At 49.5% G+C, this 23,538-nt stretch overlaps 1 protein-coding gene across 18 annotated transcripts in view; it reads left to right on the forward strand.

The window, feature by feature from the left end:
• Positions 1-23,538, forward strand: part of LOC140429761 (multiple PDZ domain protein) — a 488,055-nt gene that overhangs the window by 410,585 nt on the left and 53,932 nt on the right. For all 18 annotated transcript variants that reach the window (XM_072517160.1, XM_072517164.1, XM_072517169.1 and 15 more), the window contains 4 exons: positions 2,893-3,073; positions 15,498-15,643; positions 17,552-17,635; positions 21,816-22,009. In XM_072517160.1, the coding sequence (XP_072373261.1) occupies positions 2,893-3,073; positions 15,498-15,643; positions 17,552-17,635; positions 21,816-22,009 (605 nt within the window). The remainder of the gene's footprint in view (positions 1-2,892; positions 3,074-15,497; positions 15,644-17,551; positions 17,636-21,815; positions 22,010-23,538) is intronic.

A 23,538-nucleotide genomic window follows, 5' to 3' on the forward strand; every position in this document is an offset into this window, starting at 1 on the left:
TATCCAATTGTACATTCACAGCTTATAGCCAATTGTACATTCACAACTTATAGCCAATTGTACATTCACAGCTTATATTCAATTGTACATTCGCAGCTTATAGCCAATTGTACATTCACAGCTTATAGCCAATTGTACATTCACAACTTATAGCCAATTGTACATTCACAACTTATAGCCAATTGTACATTCACAACTTATAGCCAATTGTACATTCACAGCGTATAGCCAATTGTACATTCACAGCGTATAGCCAATTGTACATTCACAGCTTATAGCCAATTGTACATTCACAATTTATAGCCAATTGTACATCACAGCTTATAGCCAATTGTACATTCACAGCTTATAGCCAATTGTACATCACAGCTTATATCCAGTTGATAAAATCTCCTTTTAGTATGCTTTTTCTGTTGGTTATCTGCTTATTTAGTCAGTATGTATGAATCCCAGATAGCATGCATATCATTAAAGCTATGAATTTTGATAATATGTGTAATAATAGACAAATATTGAACTCCATGAATTATATATGAATTATAGAATGTTATAGCACTCATCCAGCCTGCCATATCCATGTCTCATTCCTTAGTTCTTTTTTTCGCCCTGCAAATGTTTTCTCTTCATATACTTACCGAATTCCCTTTTGGAAACTATGATTGAATATACCTCCACCACATCCTCTGTGACAGTGAATCCAGATTCTAGCCAGTGACTGAAGAAAGCAGTTGGGAATTACATTGATCCCTCCATCTGGATAGTGGACAGTTAGTTGAATTGTGCAGTGCAGTATCTGGTTTGTGATGAATATGGCACATACCAGTTGTGTTTGTGCATTGTTCCAATATCTGAGACCTTGCAAAGCCTTGCTTGTGAATGAATCGACTATTCTCTTCTCATATTCAGTAAAGTGTTTCCTGTGATATGGTCCACTAGCAGTGCACTTTGCTTTTCTGTTATTTGTAATTTTCTTCTTTAAACTCTGCAATTCCCACCCCAAAACTCTCCACCACTCTTGCCTCCTTAAGATGCTCCTTAAAACGTATCCATTTTACCAAACTTTTAGTTCTTTTGTGGGTGTGGTTAAACACCAGGGGCGGGATTGTCCGACCCACCGCCGGGCTGGAGAATACCGGGGGGGGCGGCGTGAATCCCGTCCCGACGCCGGCTGCCAGATTCTCCGGCACCGGTTTTTTGGCGGGGGCAGGAATCACGTCACGCCGGTCGGGGGCCGTTGGCAGCGCCCGCTCCCCCCGGCGATTCTCCCCCCGCGATGGGCCCAGTGGGTGCCCGTTTTCGGCCAGTCTCGCCGGCGTATATTACCCCAGGTCCGTACCGGCGGGACCTGGCTCTACGGGCAGTCTGCAGAGTCCTCGTGGGGGCGCGGGGGGATCTTTCCCTCCGCGCCAGCCGCTGTAACACTCCGCCATGGCTGGCACGGAGAAGAACACCCCTGCGTATGGGCTGGGATGACGGCAGTAAACGCTGGCACTCTTGCGCATGCGCCAACTCGTGCCGGCCGGCGGAGGCCCTTCGGTGCTGGTTGGTGCCGCGCCAAGCCCTTCGGTGCCAGCTGGCGCGGCGCCAACCCACCGGTGCTAGCCTAGCCCCTGAATCCTCCGCACCTTCTGGGCGGCCCAACGCTGGAGTGGTTCACGCCACTCCTTGGCGCCGGTACGCCCCCACCGCCGGATAGCAGAGAATCACGCCCCGAATTTCCAAAGGTTCATCCATTTTTGATGGTTAGAATTCTCCCCAATGACTGGGTGTTTTTAGAGTTTTGCTCCGTGATTGATGTTCACAAGTCCTATGTATATATTCTTAACAATGAAGATGTGGCAATGGTGGCAAAACAATGATCTCATCAAATAAATTTGGATTTTAAAGAGAAATTTTAGCTGGATAAAAGCAAATTACTGCGGATGCTGGAATCTGAAACCAAAAGAGAAAATGCTGGAAAACCTCAGCAGATCTGGCAGCATCTGGCGGGAGAAATTTTAGCTGCTTTGGTTAAGAGCCCATCTAAACATTTGTCTGCCTTTCTCTTTCAAATGCAAACTGAACTAACTTGTTACAGTTTTCTATGGTTCCTGTCATTTTGTTTCAGAGAAACCAAGCTAGTTTATAACCACAATTTAACCTCAGAGATCAAATTGCAACCTTTAAATCACTGTTCATTTTGATTGACTGTATATGTTATGACTATTCTGAGCTAATGTAGGTGTGTGATGACATCAAAATTACAGGATGAACAATGCTTTAAGCTTGTTACATGATATTCCGTAACCATGAAGTAACCCCATACTTTTTTTAAAAAGTGTGTAATCACATTTCATTTTCAATGCTCATCAATTAGCCACTTGATAGTACAGAGCTTAAGTGTTGCTGAAAGAAGAGACATGCTGTCAAAACCTATTGTCAGACAGACACAAGAATGCCAAATTTCAATGGGATCAACACTTTATACTGCATGAGAAAAGGGGTGCTGGTTGGTTGGCAAGTCAGCTCAGATGGTTAAGGAGTTGCCATGGCAAATGCAAAATGGACCTATTGTCCTCCATGCTTTAGAGCATTCAAACATATCTGGTCATGTTCCTTTTTGTTTGCAGAGGACCGGCCCCTGCATAGGAATATATGTAGCATCTGATAAGTGTAAGTGAGCCACATTTCGACCCACCGTCAATTGATTATTCATCTAATTAGCACAATCAGGATTGTACAGCAAATGCTGCACAATCATGGAATTGCATCTAACATTAGACATTATGTTCTTTTTGCGAGCATCGTTTGATTGAGTACGGTCAAATTTTCTCTTGTCTCTTTTTTTCTGCATGTCAAATTTTTTAAAATTTGTTACATTAAAAAATTAATAAATTGCTGGGATTTTCTTAGGTTATAAACTTGCTGAAGAAAGCAAAGAACACTGTGAAACTAACTATCAGTTTGGATGATGTGAATGTACAGCTACCTCAGACACCACCTACTGTCATTCCTTCATCAGATTCTAAAAGCATTCAGCCGCCTTCAGTGCACAATATTGCTGTCCTACCTGATACTGATTCCATCAATAAGGGTAAGTAATAAATTAGGTATATTTTTTGTTCCAGGTATTATCTTGTCTTTTGTTCCTTTGCCTCTCCATTGGTAGCCGTGCCTTCAAATGTCTGGACTTTTAAGCGCTGAAATTCCCACCCTAACTCTCTTCACCTCTCTTCTACTTGGGATGCTTCTTGAAACCTATCTCTTTTCCCAGACATTTGTTCACTTGTCCTAATATCTCCTTATTTGGCTCAGTGTCAAATATTTTTTAATACGCACCTATGAAACACCCTCGGACATTTTACATTTATTTTTTAAATACATTTAGTGTACCCAATTCATTTTCCCAATTAAGGGCCAATTTAGCGTGGCCAATCCACCTACACTGCATATCTTTGAGTTATGGGGGTGAAACCCACACAAACACAGGGAGAATGTGCAAACTCCACAGGGACAGTGACCCAGAGCCAGGATTCGTGCCTGGGACCTCGGCACCGTGAGGCTGCAGTGCTAACCACTGCACCACCGCGCTGCCCTCCATTTTACATTTATATAGTGTCTTAAATGTAGTAAGTCCTCATTTAAAGTTGTGGTTGCCTTCATCAATATCTCAACTGAAATGACTTTAAATGAATCACGGGTTCCCATAGCAATTAATGGCGATAGATTCCTTCTGACATTGTCGTTTGGCGGGGGGCAAAATATACAAGTTATATCAAATAAATGCAATACATGATATCATTTTTTTAAAGTACACTCACCTTACTCATTTTAGATTGACCAGGCACATCTAGTGGCAGATGTTGGTCAGTTCAGAAAGCTGCTGAAATTCTGGTTTTACCTGCACTGCCTAACGTTTGCCACTTGGTGGATGCCAGGAGCTACAGGTAAGAACCGAAACCAAGAGGGAAGTGACCAGCAAAGCCTGGACCGAGCAACTGAGAACAAACCCTCGTAAGAAGAGGGCACAAAGTGAGGCGGGGTGGGGGGGGGGGGGGGGGGGGGTGCGGGGGGAGAGAGGAAAGAGAGAGAGAGAGAGAGGTCGGCCAGAGAGCAACCTCCAAGTGCGCTGGAGAGCAAATATCGGTGAGGTGGTGTAGTCAGGTTGGAGAGTAATCTCAAGGGTGGCAGCAGCGAGTGGAGGGAAGAGGACTTGAGGGTGAGAACGGTGCGTTGCAGGGAAGGTTTTGTGTGTAGTCAAGCACAGAAGAGGAAGTCTGTGGCAAATGACTTTAAAGTGAAATTGGTAACATTAAAAAGATATATTGACGCTAGGAACGTTAAGTGAGTAAATGTTAACCGAGGACTTACTGTAGATGAGAAGGTGGCAACATCATTAAGAGGTATGGATGACGAATTAGTCACAAAATTTGAATGATTTGTTGTACCAATCTTGAAATTGCACTATAGTTTCAGTGCACTTCCAAAACTTATTTTTTGTGTTTTTTAAAATAAATTTAGAGTACTCAATTCTTTTTTTTTCCAATTAAGCGGTAATTTAGTGTGGCCAATTCACCTACCCTGCACATATCTTTTGAGTTGTAGGTGTGAGACCCATGCAGATACAGTGAGAATGTGAAAACTCCACACACACACTGACACAGGGCCTGGATCGATCCCATGCCCAGGGCGCAGTGAGGCAGCAGTGCTAGCCACTGTGCCACCCCCTATCTAAAACTCTTTTTACCTGCCCAGGGTTCCCCTGTTCTACTGATGTAACCATTAGTTTCTGTTGTTGAGTCCTGTAACATGAAGAGCAGATGGGAAATTCTCTGCTGTAGCTGTCTGTTGACCAATTTGAGACTTTTAAAGTACCAATATGGAAAGCATGACACATCCGCATATTTCCGACATATTTGTAAAGGAGTTAGCACGTGCATACCTAACAACTATGCAGAACAAGTAGATCATGACATCAGTCAACGTGTAACGCAGATTTGATGCCATTTTGGGGCTTTACACTTCAGCCTACTCACTGTCTTAGCTGTGATCAGGCAAACAGACATTTAACAGTATGAATGGCCACGCATCAGTGTGATTCAAAAGAATCGCAAACTACTTACAGGTTTAATCCCTAACACAAAATACTGCAGATGCTGGTGGAGATCTGAAATAAATGCAGAAAGTGCGGGAAGAACTCAGCAGGTCTGGCAGAATCAATGGCGAGAAGAACAGAGTTAATGGTTCAAGTCCAGTTCCCAAGAAGAGTCATATTGGACTCAAAACATTAACTGTTTCTCTCCACAGATGCTGCCTGACCTGTTGAGTATTTCCAACATTTTATCTTCACTCCCAGGCTTGTTGCTTTAATATTTTTTCTGGCTATTGCTGCAATTCAATAAACGTGGAAGCTGCTGGGTGGCGCAGTGGTTAGAACTGCTGCCTCAAGGTGCCGAGGACCTGGATTCAATCCTGGCCCTGGGTTACTATCCATGTGGAGTTTGCACATTCTCCCCATGTCTGCGTGGGTCTCATCCCAACAACCCAAAGATGAGCTGGGCAGGTGGATTAGCCATGCTAAAAATTGCCCCTAATTAGAATTTTTAAAATATTTTTTTTAAACTTTGGAAGCTGGGCTAGCTTCAGCAAGGATGAGGAGAACCTGAGGCTATCAATGAGTGCCATGCAGTTTATTTGGATGGTACGAGTGTCATGGTCGAACAGCTGCCAATGTGGGCAGGCTTTAAAATATGTAACAGCATGAAGTGTGTGATGGTCAGACATAGCATATTACTCTTCGGTAATAGTCCTAATTGACAGACTGTTGGTAGCTAAGTAAGTGGAAAAAGGAGTGAATTGAGCAATGGGTTGGCTGGTAGTGCGGTTGGTTGAGATTGTCCCTCCATCCCACTTGGAGCCCTGTTCCTAGTTGCCCTTTGACACACTGCTCACCTTTTTTCTGCCATTAAAACATTCTAATCTCTTTTTGTGCCACTATCAGCTCCTTTCTTAGCCTTAATCACCGTCATTCACATTCCTTCTGCCTTTCTGTCCACAAATTCTTTGTCAATCTCCACCAATCGCTGGCCCTCTGTCCAGCCCTACAGCTCCACGCCCCCCAAAACAGTATAAAACTGACCCTATCTCCAGTTCACTTCGGCTTGGCCAAAGGGTCATCGAGACTCTAAATATCAGCTCGCTGCACAGATGCTGTCCAACCTTTCTGTTTTTGTTGGTAGGATATGGCATTTGACGGTGCATGCGCTGATTTCGGCAACTTATGAGAGAATTAAAATTACGTGGCACTGCATTTTGGGGCTCACTCCAGCAATTGACCTCGACTGCTACTACTGATGAGTACCTCAATGGCCTCTAATGCTCCCCACTGTCCGTGTACGGTTCATCTCTTTTTGTGCACTAAGGCGTTCAATGTATTTTATGGGCAGCACGGTAGCACAGAGGACTGCACTGCTGCCTCACAGCGCCAGGGACCCGGGTTCAATTCCAACCTTGGGAGAATGTGGAGTTTGTACATTCTTCTGTTTGCATGGTTTTCTTCCAAGTGCTCCGGTTTCATCCCACAGTCCAAAGTGGATTGGCCATGTTAAATTGCCCTTAGTGTCCAAAGGTTAGGTGAGTTATGGGGATAGGGTGGGGAGGGGGGAGTGGGGCCTAGGTAGGGTGCTCTTTCAGAGGGTCGGTGCAGACACGATGGGCCAAATGGCCTCCTCCTCCCCCAATCTCTTGAGATCTCACCTTCTGGATTAGTCTCTATTGTGGCATCTTGTCAAACACCCTCTGGAAATCTAGATATGCCACATCCACAGGTTCCCCATTATCCACTTTGCTGGTTATGTCCTCAAAGAACTTGAGCAAGTTTGTCAAGCATGACTTACCTTCATAAATCCATGCTGATAATGGTAGATTGAGTTTTGTCTTTCCAAATGTTCAGTCATCTCCTCCTTAATGATTGATTCCAGCAACTTCCCCATCACAGAGGTCCAGCTAACAGGTCTATAGTTTCCTACTTTTTGCCCCTCTCCCTTTTTGAATAGGGGCGTCATATTAGTGTGTTTCCAATCCACCGGGACCCTTCCAGAATCCATGTTCTTCTGAAAGATTAGAATAAACATGCATTGCTTTCCCCACCAAAGCACTCCACAGAATAAGAGTCCCTGTGTCCTTTAGCCACTCAAACTTTGTAGCCAGTTTTTCAAAGGAGATAAAACGGCTCTCAACTCTGTCCTCAGGGAATTTAGGTACCAGGCAAAGAGTCTCTTTAAGTTTGAAATGGGATTTGGCTCATCACCTGAACAGCTAGCATCTATTTCACCCTGTAACCTCTTTAGCCAGTTCACGTTGCGAGTTTTTTTCCCTTTCTTTGAAACTTTCTTCCCTTATCTCTTTTTCGCTTGCTAACTCCTCTCCCTGGAGTTCAATTTCAAACATCTGCATTTCCCTTTCTATTTCACGATGCTTCATCTGCAACTGAATTCTAGCCAACTCGAGCTGTATTCTACCTTAGTCAGACTTTTCTCCTTCCAATCCCAGATGCTGTGTAATTACCTGAATTATACCTATTTTTCTAGTCCCTGCATTTAAATATAAATTTACTTTTCTGCTAATCCTAACTTTAGTTAATTGTTGCAAATCATCTTGCTCTCCAGGAAAATCGTAGCAGTTGAGAAAGTTATAACTGCTTTTCAATAATTATAATGAAGTTCACCATAAAATCTGGTTAATCTTAACTTTAGCAAGTCCCAACAATCTGTGGATTTGGATCCACAAATCCCCATTTGTTACAATCCCAGACCAGGGGCGTCATTCTCCGACCCCCCGCCGGGTCGGAGAATGGCCGTTGGCCGCCGTGAATCCCGCCCCCGCCGAAGTCTCCAGTACCGGAGATTGGGCGGGGGCGGGAATCGGGCCGCGCCGGTTGGCGGGACCCCCCCGCTCAACTCTCCAGCCCGGATGGGCCGAAGTCCCGCCCAGAAATTGCCTGTCCCGCCGGCGTAAATTAAACCTGGTATTTACCGGCGGGACCAGGTGGCGTGGGCGGGCTCCGGGGTCCTGGGGGGGGGCGCGGGGAGATCTGGCCCCGGGGGGGTGCCCCCACGGTGGCCTAGCCCGCGATCGGGGCCCACCGATCCGCGGGCGGGCCTGTGCCATGGGGGCACTCTTTCCCTTCCGCCTCTGCCATGGCCTCCACCTTGGCGGAGGCGGAAAAGACTCTCCCCAACGCGCATCTGCGCATGCGCGGGAAACTGTCGGCGGCCGCTGACGCTCCCGCGCATGCGCCGCATTTCCATGCCTGCTGGCGGGGCACCAAACGCCATTTCCGCCAGCTGGCGGGGCAACAAACGCCATTTCCGCCAGCTGGCGGGGCGGAAATCCCTCCGGCGCCGGCCTAGCCCCTCAATGTTGGGGCTCGGCCCCCAAAGATGCGGAGCATTCCGCACCTTTGGGCCGGCGCGATGCCCGTCTGATTGGCGCCAGTCGGCGGACATCGCACCGTTGGGGGAGAATTTTGCCCCTGATCCCCAAATTTTGTTATCTGGGGCGTCATTCTCTGACCCCCCAGCGGGTCGGAGAATGGCCGTTGGCCGCCGTGACTCCCGCCCCCGCCGGTTGCCGAAGTCTCCGAAGGGAGAAAAGTCGGCGGGGCGTTAATGGCGCCGCTGACGTCGGAGAATGGCACGGGTCTGCGCAAGGCAGCCGATTTTCGGCCTGCCGATATTCTCCCTTCCGGATGGGCCGAAGTCCCGTCGACGTGATGACCGTTCACGTCGACGTAAATCAAACCTCCTTTTCATCGGCGTGAACCTGTGCTCCAGGTTCACGCCAACCAGCGTGGAGGTGAGTGACGGCCTGGGGGGTTGGCCGCTGGGCAGGCGATGGCGTGGCCGCAGTCTGAATGTGTGGGGAGAGGTGTGTCTCGGGTTGTGTGTGTGTGCGGCGGGGGGGTGGTTAGAGTGTGCTGGGCTCCGGGGGAGTGCCGGGAGGGGGGTCCGTGCCGGGGAGGGGGATGGGGTGGTCCGTGCCGGGGAGGAGGATGGGGGGGGGGAGTCCGTGCCGGGTAGGAGGATGGGGGGTCCGTGCCGGGGAGGGGGATGGGGGGTCCGTGCCGGGGAGGAGGATGGGGGGTCCGTGCCGGGGAGGGGGATGGGGGGGGGTCCGTGCCGGGGAGGAGGATGGGGGGTCCGTGCCGGGGAGGGGGATGGGGGGGTCCGTGCCGGGGAGGAGGATGGGGGGTCCGTGCTGGGGAGGAGGATGGGGGGGCTCCATGCCGGGGAGGAGGATGGGGGGGGGGAGGGGGCTCCGTGCCGGGGAGGGGGGGTGCGAGGGCAAGTGAGTTGGTTCACCTGGCCAGGTGCCAGCCTCCAACAGTTGGACCTATGCGGTCCATGCCACCTGGCTGGGGGGAAGGAGGGGATATGGGCAATGATGACATGTCGTCGTTCCCCCCCCACCAGGACGTCATGTTTTCCGATCATCCAGCGATGTTGGCCGCGGCGGCGGCAGCCGCTAATGTCCATGTTGCCCTGGATGAGGAGGAGGAGCGTGCCAGAGAGGCGGCGCAGGCTGCCGCAGAGGGGCAGGCGGCAGCCGCCCAGGCTGGAGGGACACCTGACCGACAGGACGAGGAGGGGGAGGAGGACGTCGCGGACCCACGGCAACGGAGGCACCCGAGGGCGCCCCGTGTGTACCGGCCCCGGCAGTCATACCAGGACCTCACGGACCGGGAATGCAGGAGGAGACTCCGGATGAGGCGGGAAACCGTGGCACACATCTGCCACCTGCTGGCACACCTGTCACCGCGTGGCACTGGCGGGGGACACCCTCTCCCCGTGTCTGTCAAGGTTACGGTGGCCCTGAACTTTTATGCAATGGGGTCATTCCAGGCACCGAGTGGGGACCTGTCCGGCATATCGCAGACATCGGTGCATCCGGGCAGTGACAGATGCCCTATATGCCATGGCGCACCGCTACATCCGCTTCCCTGTGGACCGGGCCAGCCAAGATGCCCGGGCCGTGGGCTTCTCTGCCATGGCCGGGTTCCCCATGGTCCAGGGCACGATCGATGGGATGCACGTCGCCGTGCGGCCACCTGCAGATAACAGCACCGTGTTCACCAATAGGAAGGGGACCTATTCGATGAACGTACAGGTGGTCTGCGACCACCGCATGATGATCCTGCAAGTCTGCGCCCGTTACCCAGGCAGTGTACACGACTCATACGTGTTGTCGCGGTCATCCATCCCCAGCATGTACGAGGGACGCCATCCCTGGCCGAGGGGCTGGTTGCTGGGCGACAGGGGCTACCCATTGCGATCGTGGCTGATGACGCCTATACGGAGGCCACGCAATGAGGCGGAGAACCGCTACAATGATGCCCATATAGCGACAAGGGGAGTGATAGAGAGGTGCTTTGGCGTGCTGAAGATGTGTTTCAGGTGCCTGGACCTCTCTGGGGACGCCCTCCAGTATCGGTCAGATAGGGTCGGCCGCATCATTGTGGTGTGCTGCGTCCTGCACAACATAGCCCAGCAGAGGGGCGATGTGCCGCAGGCAGAGGAGGGCGGAGTGGAGGAGCAGCAGGAAGAGGCGCAGTCCTCCCCAGATGAGTGGGATGGGGGCAATGGTCAGGGCAGACTGGGTAGACACAGACGGGTGGCTGTCCACCGTTACCGGCTGGCCCAGCACGCACGGGACAGACTGATAGCCGCCCGCTTCACTGACTAGATGGGCGTGGGAATCGGGTAGTATGGCCACAGACCGCACACCATGGCAACAGCCGACCACCCACACCCCCACCCATCCACCCACCCAGCACCCTCACCCCCCTCCCCAACCCCACCCACCCCACCCGCATGCACACCACCCCCCACCCCCCCCCCCCCATTGCCGATCCACCTGCGGCACAACGGGCCGGGCTCACACAGTTGCGGGTGGACGCATGTCTATTGCAGGCCATGGTGGATGATGACAACCCGCCCTGCGGTGAGCTCCTGGCTCCACATCGTTGGACTATGTCTGACCCATGGCCACAGTACCACCATCCACCCGGACCATCCCTGCATGCGGCTGTGACTCTGCAGCGCACGGTTACGTCCTCTGCCCGGGGGGATGTTGATGGCGGCCCAGGGGGAACGGGGCAGACTCACCTGGGGCTGAGGTAAGACCACCCCTCACACACACACTTGCGCTCAACGTACATGACACCCCCGCACGCTTTGGACAGAGCACAAAGGCAGCTTCTGTAGGTGTAACGTTGACTTTAATAACCAAACGAGTTCATGCACGTGCCCTAGCCCCTAAAACTCATCTGTGCCCTGCACCCATGCCAACTTACTCAGTGTCTAATTGTTTGGCCTTACGGGCCCTTTGACTACGTCTACGTGGTTCCCCAGACGGTACAGCAGAACTGGAGGTGGACTCCTGTGATTCCTGCCCTTTGACACGGGATCCCTTTGGCGGCCGTTTCCTGGGGCGTCCTGGCCAAGATGGGCCAGGCTGCGGCCCGGGCGACTGGGATGGCGAGCTGCCAGCCTGTCCTGCCCGTTGCCCACCTGATGCACCTGGGACGGAAGGGGGGAGTCCGAGGTGTTGCGGTGTTCCCGGACCTCCCCTACAGGGGGACCCGGGACGGACCACACCGCCTCCTCCTCCCTCGGGGTGCCCGATGGCCCCCAGGCCTCTACGTGCGTGGGGGATGCGAATGGATTGGCCATCCGACGCCCCCCCGACATCTGGCGCTGCCAGTCCTGGAGGCCCGTGCTGGTATCGACAGGGGTCTGCAGGTTTGCAGCCATGGAGCCCAGTTGGCAAACCCTGTCTGTGACAGTGCGACGCCGGCTCGCACATGGCCACTGGCGCCGATGCCCTCAGCGATGGCCTGCTGCGACTGGGCCATGGCCTGCAGAGACCGGGTCATGGCCTGCAGAGACTGGGTCATGGCCTGCTGAGACTGGGCTATGGCCTGCTGAGACTGGGATATGGCCTGCTGAGACTGGGCTATGGCCTGCTGAGACTGGGCCATGGTGTTGAGCGCCTCTGCCATCTGGCGCTAGCACTGGCTCGTGGCCTCCTGTGAGAGGGCAGCCGTGTCCTGGGCCACAGACGCCGCCTGCACGGAAAGCCCCAGGCCTCGCAAACCGTTCCCCATGTCTGACACCGTCGCACCCATTGCTTCCACCGCGGACGCCACCCGTGCGGTGTCGGCCTGAGTGGCACGCATGACCGGCACCACTTCCAGCTCCTGGACGCGGGTGGACTCCTCCACCTGCGACTGCAGCCGCCGCAAGCCGGCCGTCACCCTCTTCGCTCGTCTCCGGGTCAGTGGTTGCATCGGATCTGTGAGTGGGTGTGGAAACTCCAGGAACCCGGGATCCATCTGGGCGGCAGATGTTCGCTTGGGCTGGGCTGCCCTCCGACCGCCCGGCCCCTCTGCTGCTCCTACCTCCACCTGCTGTACCGGGACGGCTGTGTTGTGCGCACCAGTGAGTGTACCAGACGCCTCATCACTAAAGTGCCCAACCGAGGTGAGTGTTTCTGCAATGGTGGAGGGTGTTGGTGATAGCAGTGGCGTTGTGTCGTGCTCTTCGTCCCACTCTGAGTCCATGGCACTTTGGGGCGGGGGTTCGTCTCCAACCATCCACTCTGAGTCACTGTCCGGTATTTCGTCTTCCTGGGTAGTGCTGTCCCGGGTAGGGGTGTCCCGGGTAGGGGTATCCTGGGTAGTGGTGTCCTGGGTAGTGGTGTCCTGGCTCGGATGTGACGGGGGCCTGTGGCTGCCCCCCTCGTCGCTGGGTGGTCGCTCCCGCACGTGACGGGGGTGTCGTCTCCCTGTTGCTCCAGGTCTCTCCGTCTCCCGGGCGTCGCATGCCGGAGGGTCCGGGTCTCTCTGCCTCCCATGGTGTGCGAGGGGCATCCTGCGGGCGTCGCATGCCGAAGGATCCGGGTCTCTTTGTCTCCCGTGGTGTGCGAGGGGCATCCTGCGGGCGTCGCATGCCGGAGGGTCCGGGTCTCTTTGTCTCCCGTGGTGTGCGAGGGGCATCCTGCGGGCGTCGCATGCCGGAGTGTCCGGGTCTCTCCGTCTCCCGTGGCCTCCGAGGGGCATCCTGCAGGCGGTCTGCATCTGCGGGGATGGGTGCCTGGACGTTTGGTCCTGCGATACACAATGAAGCATGCATGGTTAGACACGCAGGCAGTGATCAGGTGATATGGGGGAGGGGGGATATGGGGACGGGCTGTCGGTAGCTCACTTGCTAGTACGCCCCCGACCTCTGCATCAGCAACCTCCCGGTCGTCAGGTCCGCCAGCCAGTTCCAGGGCCCTTTCCTCGTGTTCGGTCAGTGGCCTCTCATCAGCGGGGCCTCCTCCAGTCCTCACATGCTCCCTATTGTGTGCGCGCTTCTCCTGCAGCGGGGGTGGTGGGTGGGTGGGGGTTGTGGCAGGGGTAAAAGGCAACAGTGTTAGGCAGGTATATGAATGCATGCCATCGGTTGCGCGTGCATTGCAGAGGTTAAGGTTAGGGCTGGATTCACTTGGGGATATGGGGGAGGGGGGATATGGGGGAGGGGAGGAGAGGGGGGGATATGGGGAGGGGGGATATGGGGGAGGCTCACCCTGCCTGCTCTGACGAGGTCGTTCACCTTCTTGTGGCACTGGGTGCCTGTCCGTGGTGCCAGGACCACAGCGGTGACGGCCTCTGCCACCTCCCTCCACAGACGCCGGCTGTGGCGTGGGGCAACTCTGCGGCTGTGCCCGGGATACAGGGCATCCCTCCTCTGCTCCACAGCGTCCAGGAGCGCCTCCACATTCCGTGACTGGAACCTCGGGGCTGAGCTGCAGCCAGCCATCCAGTCGGATGTTCCGGTCGGGTGGGGGGGAGCAGCGCGGCCTTATGAGCCGTCACGCCGTGCGGCGTGTATGACGCTGCACGGCGTGAACCACGTGCGCAAGCGCGGATCCCGTCACGTCACTGCTAGCCCATTTCGGGCCGGAGACTTTTGACCCATTTTTCCGCCGTGGCGCAAGTCGGATTTGCGCCGTTTTTTGCGCCGATCGGCGGACTTTGCGCCGATAACGGAGAATTTCGCCCCTGATTAGTGATTGTAAAATGCATGAAATTTGAAATCGTAGTTACTTATTAAGGTAATAAAGCCAGAAAAATTCACTGTTTTAAATAACAGAAATGTTATTGTACTAAAGTCAGCAAAGCAAACAATCAACACTATTTTCTACCCTAACACCTAGAATTAACATGAGGTGAACATGAATTAACAGACCATCTGTGGTCGAACACATCGCAAACTGAATGGCAAACACCATTAAAACAGAATTCAAAGTTTTCAGCAACTTTTCAGTCCAAGATGTCAGCAATCACTAACAAGTCACAAAAATCCATTTTAAAAACTCTGTCTTTCTCACCTAGAAGTTCAGCTCCTCTTTCAAGGATATAGCGTCTGATTTCCCTCAGTAGCCACAGACTTCCCCAACAGGTGCTTGCCTCTCAGATTCTCCATTTATTCTCCCCAGACTGCCCCACTGGACTGCCAAAGCTGCATACCAGCACCTAATGACCAGCATGATTCCCGTTCTCCAGCGGTGCTGAGCAGAACACCGCTGTTCCTGGGATTGCCTTTGCCCCCAGCTTCCTGGGTTTCTCTGAGCTCCAAAGTCCCAAGCTGCACTGAACAAATGCTACTGCTGAGACTCCCTGAGCCCAGCTCTTAGCAGCACAGAGCTACCAAAAACACTTTCAGCTGCATAGATTGATCACCTCCCTGTCTGTTCCCGATTGGCTTGTCATGTGAGCGCAACGTTCGTGCCATAAATCCCTGTCCTGCGGTTGTTGTCTTGCACCATTTCACACATGCGCAGTCTACCTCCCTGTCCCTCTCTGTGCTTGTGCAGGCTTGTCAGGAATTGTAGTTCACGGTCTCTACCTGAAAATCCATGAACCCAACAATACCGATCCCCCTCACAACACGCTAAATATACCGTTGTCATGATTTACTTACACATATGTTAGTTTAAATAAAAAACAAACCTGTATAAGAAATCTGGAAGGGAGATGTAGTAAAAATCGTCAGTTGGTTTGAGACCGATCTTTGTGTTGAGGGAAATGTCAGTATTTGTGCCAATCTTTGTGAGTGCTTGCTGCTTGACTTCAGTATTTCCTGCTTATAAATGCTCAAAATTAGAGGATAACTAAATACAGCATGTCCATCTGGCAGAACGTGATGTCCTGGGTGAAATTCCTGCTAAATGTCAGAGAAATGTTCTGTTTGATGCATCAATCGCCTGTTGTGCGTTAATATAAGTGAGATGTTGAAGAGTGTCCCCTTAACCCGCGTGCTCTTAATTATAACTCATTTCTTAAAGAAAATATTATTTCAGAGTTTCTTCAAATTGACATATCTTTATTAATAAACACATTTTTGCTTCAAATAGTTTGCGTTCATGTCATTTTATGCAATGAGAATAGAATTTTGCTTTAATTATAATTAAAGGTTTAAGCAGAGCTTCAACACCTAGTTCATCAACGATAGACATGTCATCTTGTCCGATTATCCCTGGACGAGAAACAACCATTGAAATTTCCAAAGGACGCACAGGACTTGGGCTGAGCATTGTTGGAGGGGCAGATACGTTATTGGTGAGTATATTTGTTGGGTTGTCCCCTACGTTTTCTTCCCACATTTTTCAAAATGTTTCTTGTCCTTTTTGTAAAGCAGTTCCAACATACATCAGCTGTATTGTTTGTTAAGAATATGATGTGCAATGCATTGCATTGTTTACTGTATTTGGGAAGAAAGCATGTAACCTATTGCGATTACTCTGAAATGTCCTTATGCCAGTACATTTTCTTCTATTTTGGCCAGAGTTAAACCTGCAAAGTTGTGTGGTGATTAGCACTGCTGCTTCACAGCACCAGGGACATGGGTTCAATTCTGACTTTGGTTGACTGTTTGTGTGGAGTTATACTTTCTCCCATGTCTGTGGGTTTCCTCCGGGTGCTCTGGTTTCCCCCTACAGTCCAAAGCTGTGCAGGTTAGGTGGATTGGCCATGATAAAAATTGCCCCTTAGTGTCTGGCATGTGCAGATTGGGTGGGGTTGCAGGGGTGGGGTGGGATGGGGCAGTGGCCTAGGTGGGGAGCTCTTTAGGTGAGTTGGTGCAGACGCAATGGGCCGAATGGCCGCCTCCTGTGCTGTACGGTTTCTGTGGTTATATCAGAGGCTACCTGCCTCGTTGTAATATTTAGATGGATTAAGTGCCTCCTGTGAATAGGTTTGCTGTCTGCTCTCCATTAAACCTGGAAGTGGGTGAGTTGGGATCAAATTTGAAATTTTTAGTTTTAACATCGCACCTGACCACAAACCAGGCTTAAAATAGGTCAATAGTCTGTGAATCTCAGTTATTGTGAAACAAAGGGTTAAATCTTGCCCCTTTTTACTTTAGAAGTATATACAGGGGCCACATTCCCAATGCTGTTCCTCAATTTAAAATTCTTATTCAAAAAGCACTGCAGTCAGGGTAGAAGCGAGATCTGTAAATCGTGCAAATGGTCTGAAAACCAAGGTGACACAAGATAATAAGCATTCTAAATTATTATTTTCTCTCAGTATTCACAAGGAGAGATAAAAGAAATGTGCCATCACCCAATAGAGATTGCCCAGGTAAACTTAAGGACTTGGATATAATCATGTTGGAATCTTAAACAGGCTCTCGAGCTCAAAACTAATTTATCCAGCACCAGATGGAGTTCATCCCAAAATGTTGAAGAAGACTAGAGAGGAGGTCGGTCTGGCACTGATTATTATGAGGGAGTTATCAGCAGACTGGAAACCTAATGTAATGCCTAAATTCAAAATAAGTTCAGTAATCCTTTATGATTTTGGAAAGAAATAAGTTAAACAAATGAAACATTTGGAATTAAATAAACTCGGTGTAACTAAAGAGAGATTATTGTAGTCACTGGATGAACTCCATAGGGAGAGATTTGTTATGACCACTCAATTTTCTCAGCGGCGCAATTTCACGGAAAAATGTCTTGAATGCCATTTTGGACCGGTTTGGCAGTGTGTTTCTCACCCGCTTTTACGGTGCGAGCCACACCGGTATTTACCCACACTTAAGCCATTTTTTGGGGCCTTGGGCGTTGCTTTTCTCCCCGGTCTAACTCACACTTAAAAATTCTTTCAGTTGGGAGCTGAATGTGGCAGCGAGACATGCTCCTCAGAGATTGGGCCGCCATTCTGATAGGGTGCCACGATCTCTAAGTGAGCTTGACGGTCTCTTCCCCCCCACCCACGGGCAATGTCACCCCCACAACACACACACACGGGCATTACTCCACACCCAGCGAGGTCCAGATCACGCTGTCTCAGGAGATCTCGTAAGATGTTCCAAGCGTCGACGCGGGTCCCTGGACCTGTAAAGCACTGTGCATTCCTCTGCGTCCACGTTTAATGAGCAAAGAGAAGGCTTTGACAGCTTCCGAACAAATATATCTGAATTATTCAATTAATGTTGAGTGCTGTTTATTTGAATTTTATTTACAGGGTGCCATAATTATTCATGAAGTCTATGAAGAAGGAGCTGCAGCCAAAGATGGCAGACTATGGGCTGGAGATCAAATATTGGAGGTAAAGAAAGGGAACCTAAGTTACTGATCTTAGAGCGTGACTGAGAAATGTTTTCAGATTCATACAGACACATATAACATGCATTGATCGTTGAATTTGTAAAATCAATGTAAAATTCCAGTAAAGATTTTTACTTGCAAGAAGTGTCAAAAGCATTTGAATGTTAGTTCCTGTTCAAAAAATTAGATTTCCTTGCAGCAAGAATTGGTACCCAGAGTCTGTCAATAAATGCCACAAAGGATGTATCGGAGAATGATAGAGCACATATGGAGATCATTTGGCCCATCCTGCCCATCTCACTCCCCTGTTCTTTCTCCATAGCCTTGTAATTTTCTCCCTTGCAAGTACTTGCCCAATTCCCTGTTGAAAGTTACTGTTGAATTAGCCCTCAACACCCTTTCAGCCAGCACATCCAACTAACAACAAGACGCTGAATATGAAGAATAAAATATACAAATAAATTGCTTGATTTATTTAAATAAACATACATAATGCCATTAACATGGTTATGCAAACCCAAGTGTGTTTTTCAATATATAAAAGGTAAAAGAGAGGCAAAAATAGACATTGAACCACTGGAAAATGTGGCTGGAGAAGTAATAATAGGAAACGTAGAAATGGCAGAGGAACTGAACAGTTACTTTGCATCAGTCTTCACGGTGGAAGATACCAGTGGGATGCCAGAGCTCCAGGAGAACCAGGGGGCAGAGATGAGTGCAGTGACCGTTACTAAGGAGATGATTCTGGGAGAACTGAAAGTGGATAAATCACCTGGACTGGATGGACTACACCCCAGGGTTCTAAAAGAGGTAGCTGAGGAGATTTTGGAGGCATTGGTGATGATCTTTCAGGAATCACTGGAGGCAGAAAGGGTCCCAGAGGACTGGAATGTGTTTAAGAAGAGAGGGAGGCAGAAGACGGGAAATTATAGTCTGGTTAGCCGGACTTTGGTCATCGGTAAGATTTTAGACATTATTAAAGTTAAGATTGCAGAGTACTTGGAAGTGCATGATAAAATAGGACTGAGTCAGCCCGGCTTCGTCAAGGGGAGGTTATGTCTGACAAATCTGTTAGAGTTCTTTGAGGAAATAACAGGGAAGTTGGACAAAGGAGAACCAGTGGACGTGATTTATTTAGATTTCCTGAAGGCCTTTGATAAGGTGACGCATAGAAGACTGTTAAATAAGTTAAGGGCACATGATGTTACAGGTAAGATCCTCGCATGGACAGAGGATTGGCTGACTGACAGAAGACAGAGAGTGGGGATAAAGGGGTCTTTTTCAGGATGGCAGCCAGTGACTAGTGGTGTGCCTCGGGTCGATGCTGGGACCACAACTTGTCACAATATACATTAATGATCTGTGTAGAGAGCTACCATGCGGTTCAAGTGCAGTCTCGCAAACATTATAGAACTCGGTAGAAATTTGAGGTACACTTCTCAGATGCAAATAAGAATCTTTTATTGCCCCTACTGATTACAATTGAGAGAAACTTAAATCTATTCTCAATAAAGTCTTGCCAGCAAAAGACTTAAAGAGATGTAATTTATAAAACAATTTTAACTTTCGAAAATAATACAGAAATGGTTTCTTGCTTAAAGCAAAACTGCTTGCACGAACTTCAAGAGTTAGAGTGGAAAAGTGAAAATATGAAAATAAGGATAGCAAGTAGTTAGATCAAAGTATAGGGTGATCCTGGATAGAAAATGGCTGTCTGAACTCTCATGTTTAAGGAAAATGTTACCAGCCTGAGGTCATCTGTCCGTACCTCTATGTCGTCCTAATTGGTTTGGATGAGTTTCAAATACATTTGATTTGATGGTTAACTGTCAATCCTCAATGTGCAACTTGAGTTTTAAATGTTTCATGTTTCAATATTTGTGTGTGCTATGGAATGTGATTTTATGCTGTAATCAAGTCTGGTTTTCTGCTGACTTTCACTTTATCCATATTCTGAATAATGGTGGCTTCATATTGCTATGGTGCTTATTTTGACATTGATCTTGATTACTGGTACACCTCATTTCTTAATATGAAACTTACTTTGAAATCTGTTCATTAGAACAATAGTCCGTTCATATTTTCAGTAAAAATGTAGTTTTTATCTTCAATTAGTTTGTGGATGTGTCAGGCTTTGTACCTCTGTTTAAGTTATGTGTTTTGTCATGACCTAAAGTTATGAATACTGAAATCCTTATTTTAAAATGGGTATTAAAGACTGGGCTTTAATATTTACATTAAAATGGCCTTTTACCTGTCAGAAATAGCTGATTTCCTTCAATCTGGAAGAAGGAACCTAAGGCACTGTTGCTAAGTTTGCAGATGATACAAAGATCTGTAGAGGGGCAGGTAGTATTGAGGAAGCAGGCGGGCTGCAGAAGGACTTGGACAGGCTAGGAGAGTGGGAAAAGAAGTGGCAGATGGACTACAATGTGGGAAAGTGTGAGGTTATGCACTTTGGAAGGAGAAATTGAGGCATAGACTATTTTCTAAATGGGGAAATCAGAAGCACAAAGGGACTTGGGAGTCCTTGTTCACGATTCTCTTAAGGTTAATATGCAGGTTCATTTGACAGTTAGGAAGGCAAATGCAATGTTAGCATTCATGTCGAGAGGGCTAGAATACAAGACCAGGGATGTATTTCTGAGGCTGTATAAGGCTCTGGTCAGACCCTAACTGGAATATTGTGAGCAGTTTTGGGCTCTGTACCTAAAGAAGGATGTGCCGGCCTTGGAAAGGGTCCAGAAGAAGTTCACAAGAATGATCCCTGGAATGAAGAGCTTGTCGTATGAGGAACGGTTGAGGACTCTGGGTCTGTACTCGGAGTTTAGAAGGATGAGGGGGGATCTTATTGAAACTTACAGGATACTGCGAGGCCTGGATAGAGTGGACTTGGAGAGGATGTTTCCACTTGTAGGAAAAACTGGAAACAGAGGACACAATCTCAGACTAAAGGGACGATCCTTTAAAACCGAGATGAGGAGGAATTTCTTCAGACAGAGGGTGCTGAATCTGTGGAACTTTTTGCCGCAGAAGACTGTGGAGGCAAAATCACTGAGTGTCTTTGAGACAGAGATAGGTAGGTTCTTGATCAATAAGGGGATCAGGGGTTATGGGGAGAAGGCAGGAGAATGGGGATGAGAAAAATATCAGCCATGATTGAATGGCGGAGCAGACCCAATGGGCCGAGTGGCCTAATTCTGCTCCTATGTCTTATAATCGAAATGAGTCCCCTGTATGTAAATGATAGATCTTTATCCTCGCTTCCTATTATTCCAACATGGTGCCACCCCTGTGGCTTCAGCAGAGGTAGAACCAGGTTTCTCATAGTCCACCTGTGACAGATGAGTTCACCTGTGCGGGATGGCGTCAGTACTGAATCAGTCATATTCATAGCCTCACACCAAAGACAGCTAATCCTCTCATAACCGCTTTGAGCTGTCAGACTATGAATTTGGAACTTACTTCTGCGATAATGATAGGTTATGTTAAGTAGCCAAGTTAATAATGACATAAAAGCAAAATACTGGAAATCTGAAACAAAATCAGAAAATGCTGGAAAAACTCAGCAGATATGGCAGCATCTGTGGAGATAGAAATAGTGTTAACATTTCAAACTAAAATAATGGTACAATGCTATCCCTTAGGATAATGTCAACAAACACCGATTGTTACTGCTGGAACAGGTTTTTTTCTACTCTCACCGACATAGGCAGCGTATGTATTTTTCTAAAGGGTAACGGATTTAAATTGCATCACAGCATAAGCTTTTTTGCTTCTCACTGACATTGGCAGGTGTTTTTTAAGGGCTGGAGATTTAAATAACTTTGCAGTTCGACAGACTTTGGCTGGATTCTTCCGCCCAGCCCGCCGCAAGATAATCACAGGTGGCATGCGGATCATGTAAAGGTCCATTGGCCTCGGGCGGGAATTTCCAGTCGCCAGGTGGCCCCAGCCGGAGAATCCCGCCCCTTATCGCTTTTCAAGAGCATTTGTGACTACTCATTACTCCCACACAGCAGATTAAGACATTTGCTACAACAAAACTCAGCAGTTTGAACTCAGCACTAACTTCACCTCAGCACAATCGCTGTCCGTTTTCCAGATTGTTCCACAAGCAGATATTCCAAGTCATAGAATTTACTGACCATACAATTTGAAATATCATTATGTTCCAACAGGTTAACGGAATCGAACTGAGAGTTGCCACTCATGATGAGGCAATAAATGTTCTGAGACAAACCCCACAAAAAGTACAGCTGACAGTCTACAGGGATGAAGGCCATTATAAAGAGGAAGACATGTATGACTTGCTAATTGTTGAACTGCAAAAGAAACCAGGGAAAGGGCTTGGACTGAGTATTGTTGGAAAAAGGTAACAACAAAATTCCATTCACTAGATACAAATGTAATTGCACAAAATGGTCATTTGCACAATTTCTGAGAATTACGATCTCTATTGAGACCGATAATGATTAAGAGAAATTAATCTCCCAGTTGTTAGCTAAAGAACTACGGCACAAGATTTCACATTTTAAACAAAGATGTTTTACTGAACAAGGGTAATCACAAAGCAATTGCTGCTGACAACATTGTAGTTTTAAAATATTTATACTGTAGGCTTTAAAATTTCAACTAAACATGATCACTGACACTTTAACCCTTTTCAACTCTTTTATTCCACCTAAGGGATTCTCATGGTTTCTATATATGTTAGATGATCTTGAAGGTTCATTTATTTCTCCTGGACCAAGGTTTTCCAATGCTCTCTGGAATATACTTGGATTTCTCCTCAGTTTTCCAGTTATTCTCCAAGGTATGAGATCTCTTGGGGTACTTTCACTAGCATTCACCTAAGCGACCCTTAGACTCTCCTTATATACCTCACAATTGTGGATTCCCTCAGCTCAAGCATGGGTCTCATTCATGGGCGAAATTCTCCGGAAACGGCGCGATGTCCGCCGACTGGCGCCCAAAACGGCGCAAATCAATCGGGCATCGCGCCGCCCCAAAGATCAGGAATGCTCCACATCTTTGGAGGCCGAGCCCCAACCTTGAGGGGCTAGGCCAGCGGTGAACGAATTTCCGCCCCGCCAGCTGGCGGAAAAGGCCTTTGGTGCCCCGCCAGCTGGCGCGGAAATGACATCTCCGGGTGGCGCATGCGCGGGAGCGTCAGCGGCCGCTGACGGCATTCCCGCGCATGCGCAGTGGAGGGAGTCTCTTCCGCCTCCGCCATGGTGGAGACCGTGGCGAAGGCAGAAGGGAAAGAGTGCCCCCACGGCTCAGGCCCGCCCGCGGATCGGTGGCCCCGATCGCGGGCCAGGCCACCGTGGGGGCATCCCCCGGGGCCAGATCGCCCCTCCCCAGGACCCCGGAGCCCACCCGCACCGCCTTGTCCCGCCAGTAAGGTAGGTGGTTTAATCTACGCCGGCGGGACAGGCATTTTAGTGGCGGGACTTCGGCCCATCCGGACTGGAGAATCGCGGGGGGGGGTGCCCGCAAACCGGCGCGGCGCGATTCCCGCCCCCGCCGAATTTCCGGTGGTGGAGAATTCGGCAACCGGCGGGGGCGAGATTCACGCCAGCCCCCGGCGATTCTCCGACCCGGCGGGGGGTCGGAGAATCTCGCCCCATATTCTTTACAGGGTGTGGTAGCTCGAGATATACACTGGAGGCTTCCTGTAGTAAACAATGGGGTTTATTATTGAAAGGCAAAGGCAGTTGGATAACAGGCACAGAACACTGTACAACACTCCAGCTCCCTGGTCCACATTGCCCAGGGTCCTGCTACCAGGGCCCCCCAGAAACTCCCCATTGGTCAGGGTTCACGCGTTCCCGCGCGATTGGCCAAGAGCCAGTCAGGGGCCGCATTGCCACATCTCTCCCCTTTGAATCCCTGAATACA

Source organism: Scyliorhinus torazame, chromosome 9 (genome assembly GCF_047496885.1).
Source record: "Scyliorhinus torazame isolate Kashiwa2021f chromosome 9, sScyTor2.1, whole genome shotgun sequence".
NCBI lineage: Eukaryota > Metazoa > Chordata > Chondrichthyes > Carcharhiniformes > Scyliorhinidae > Scyliorhinus > Scyliorhinus torazame.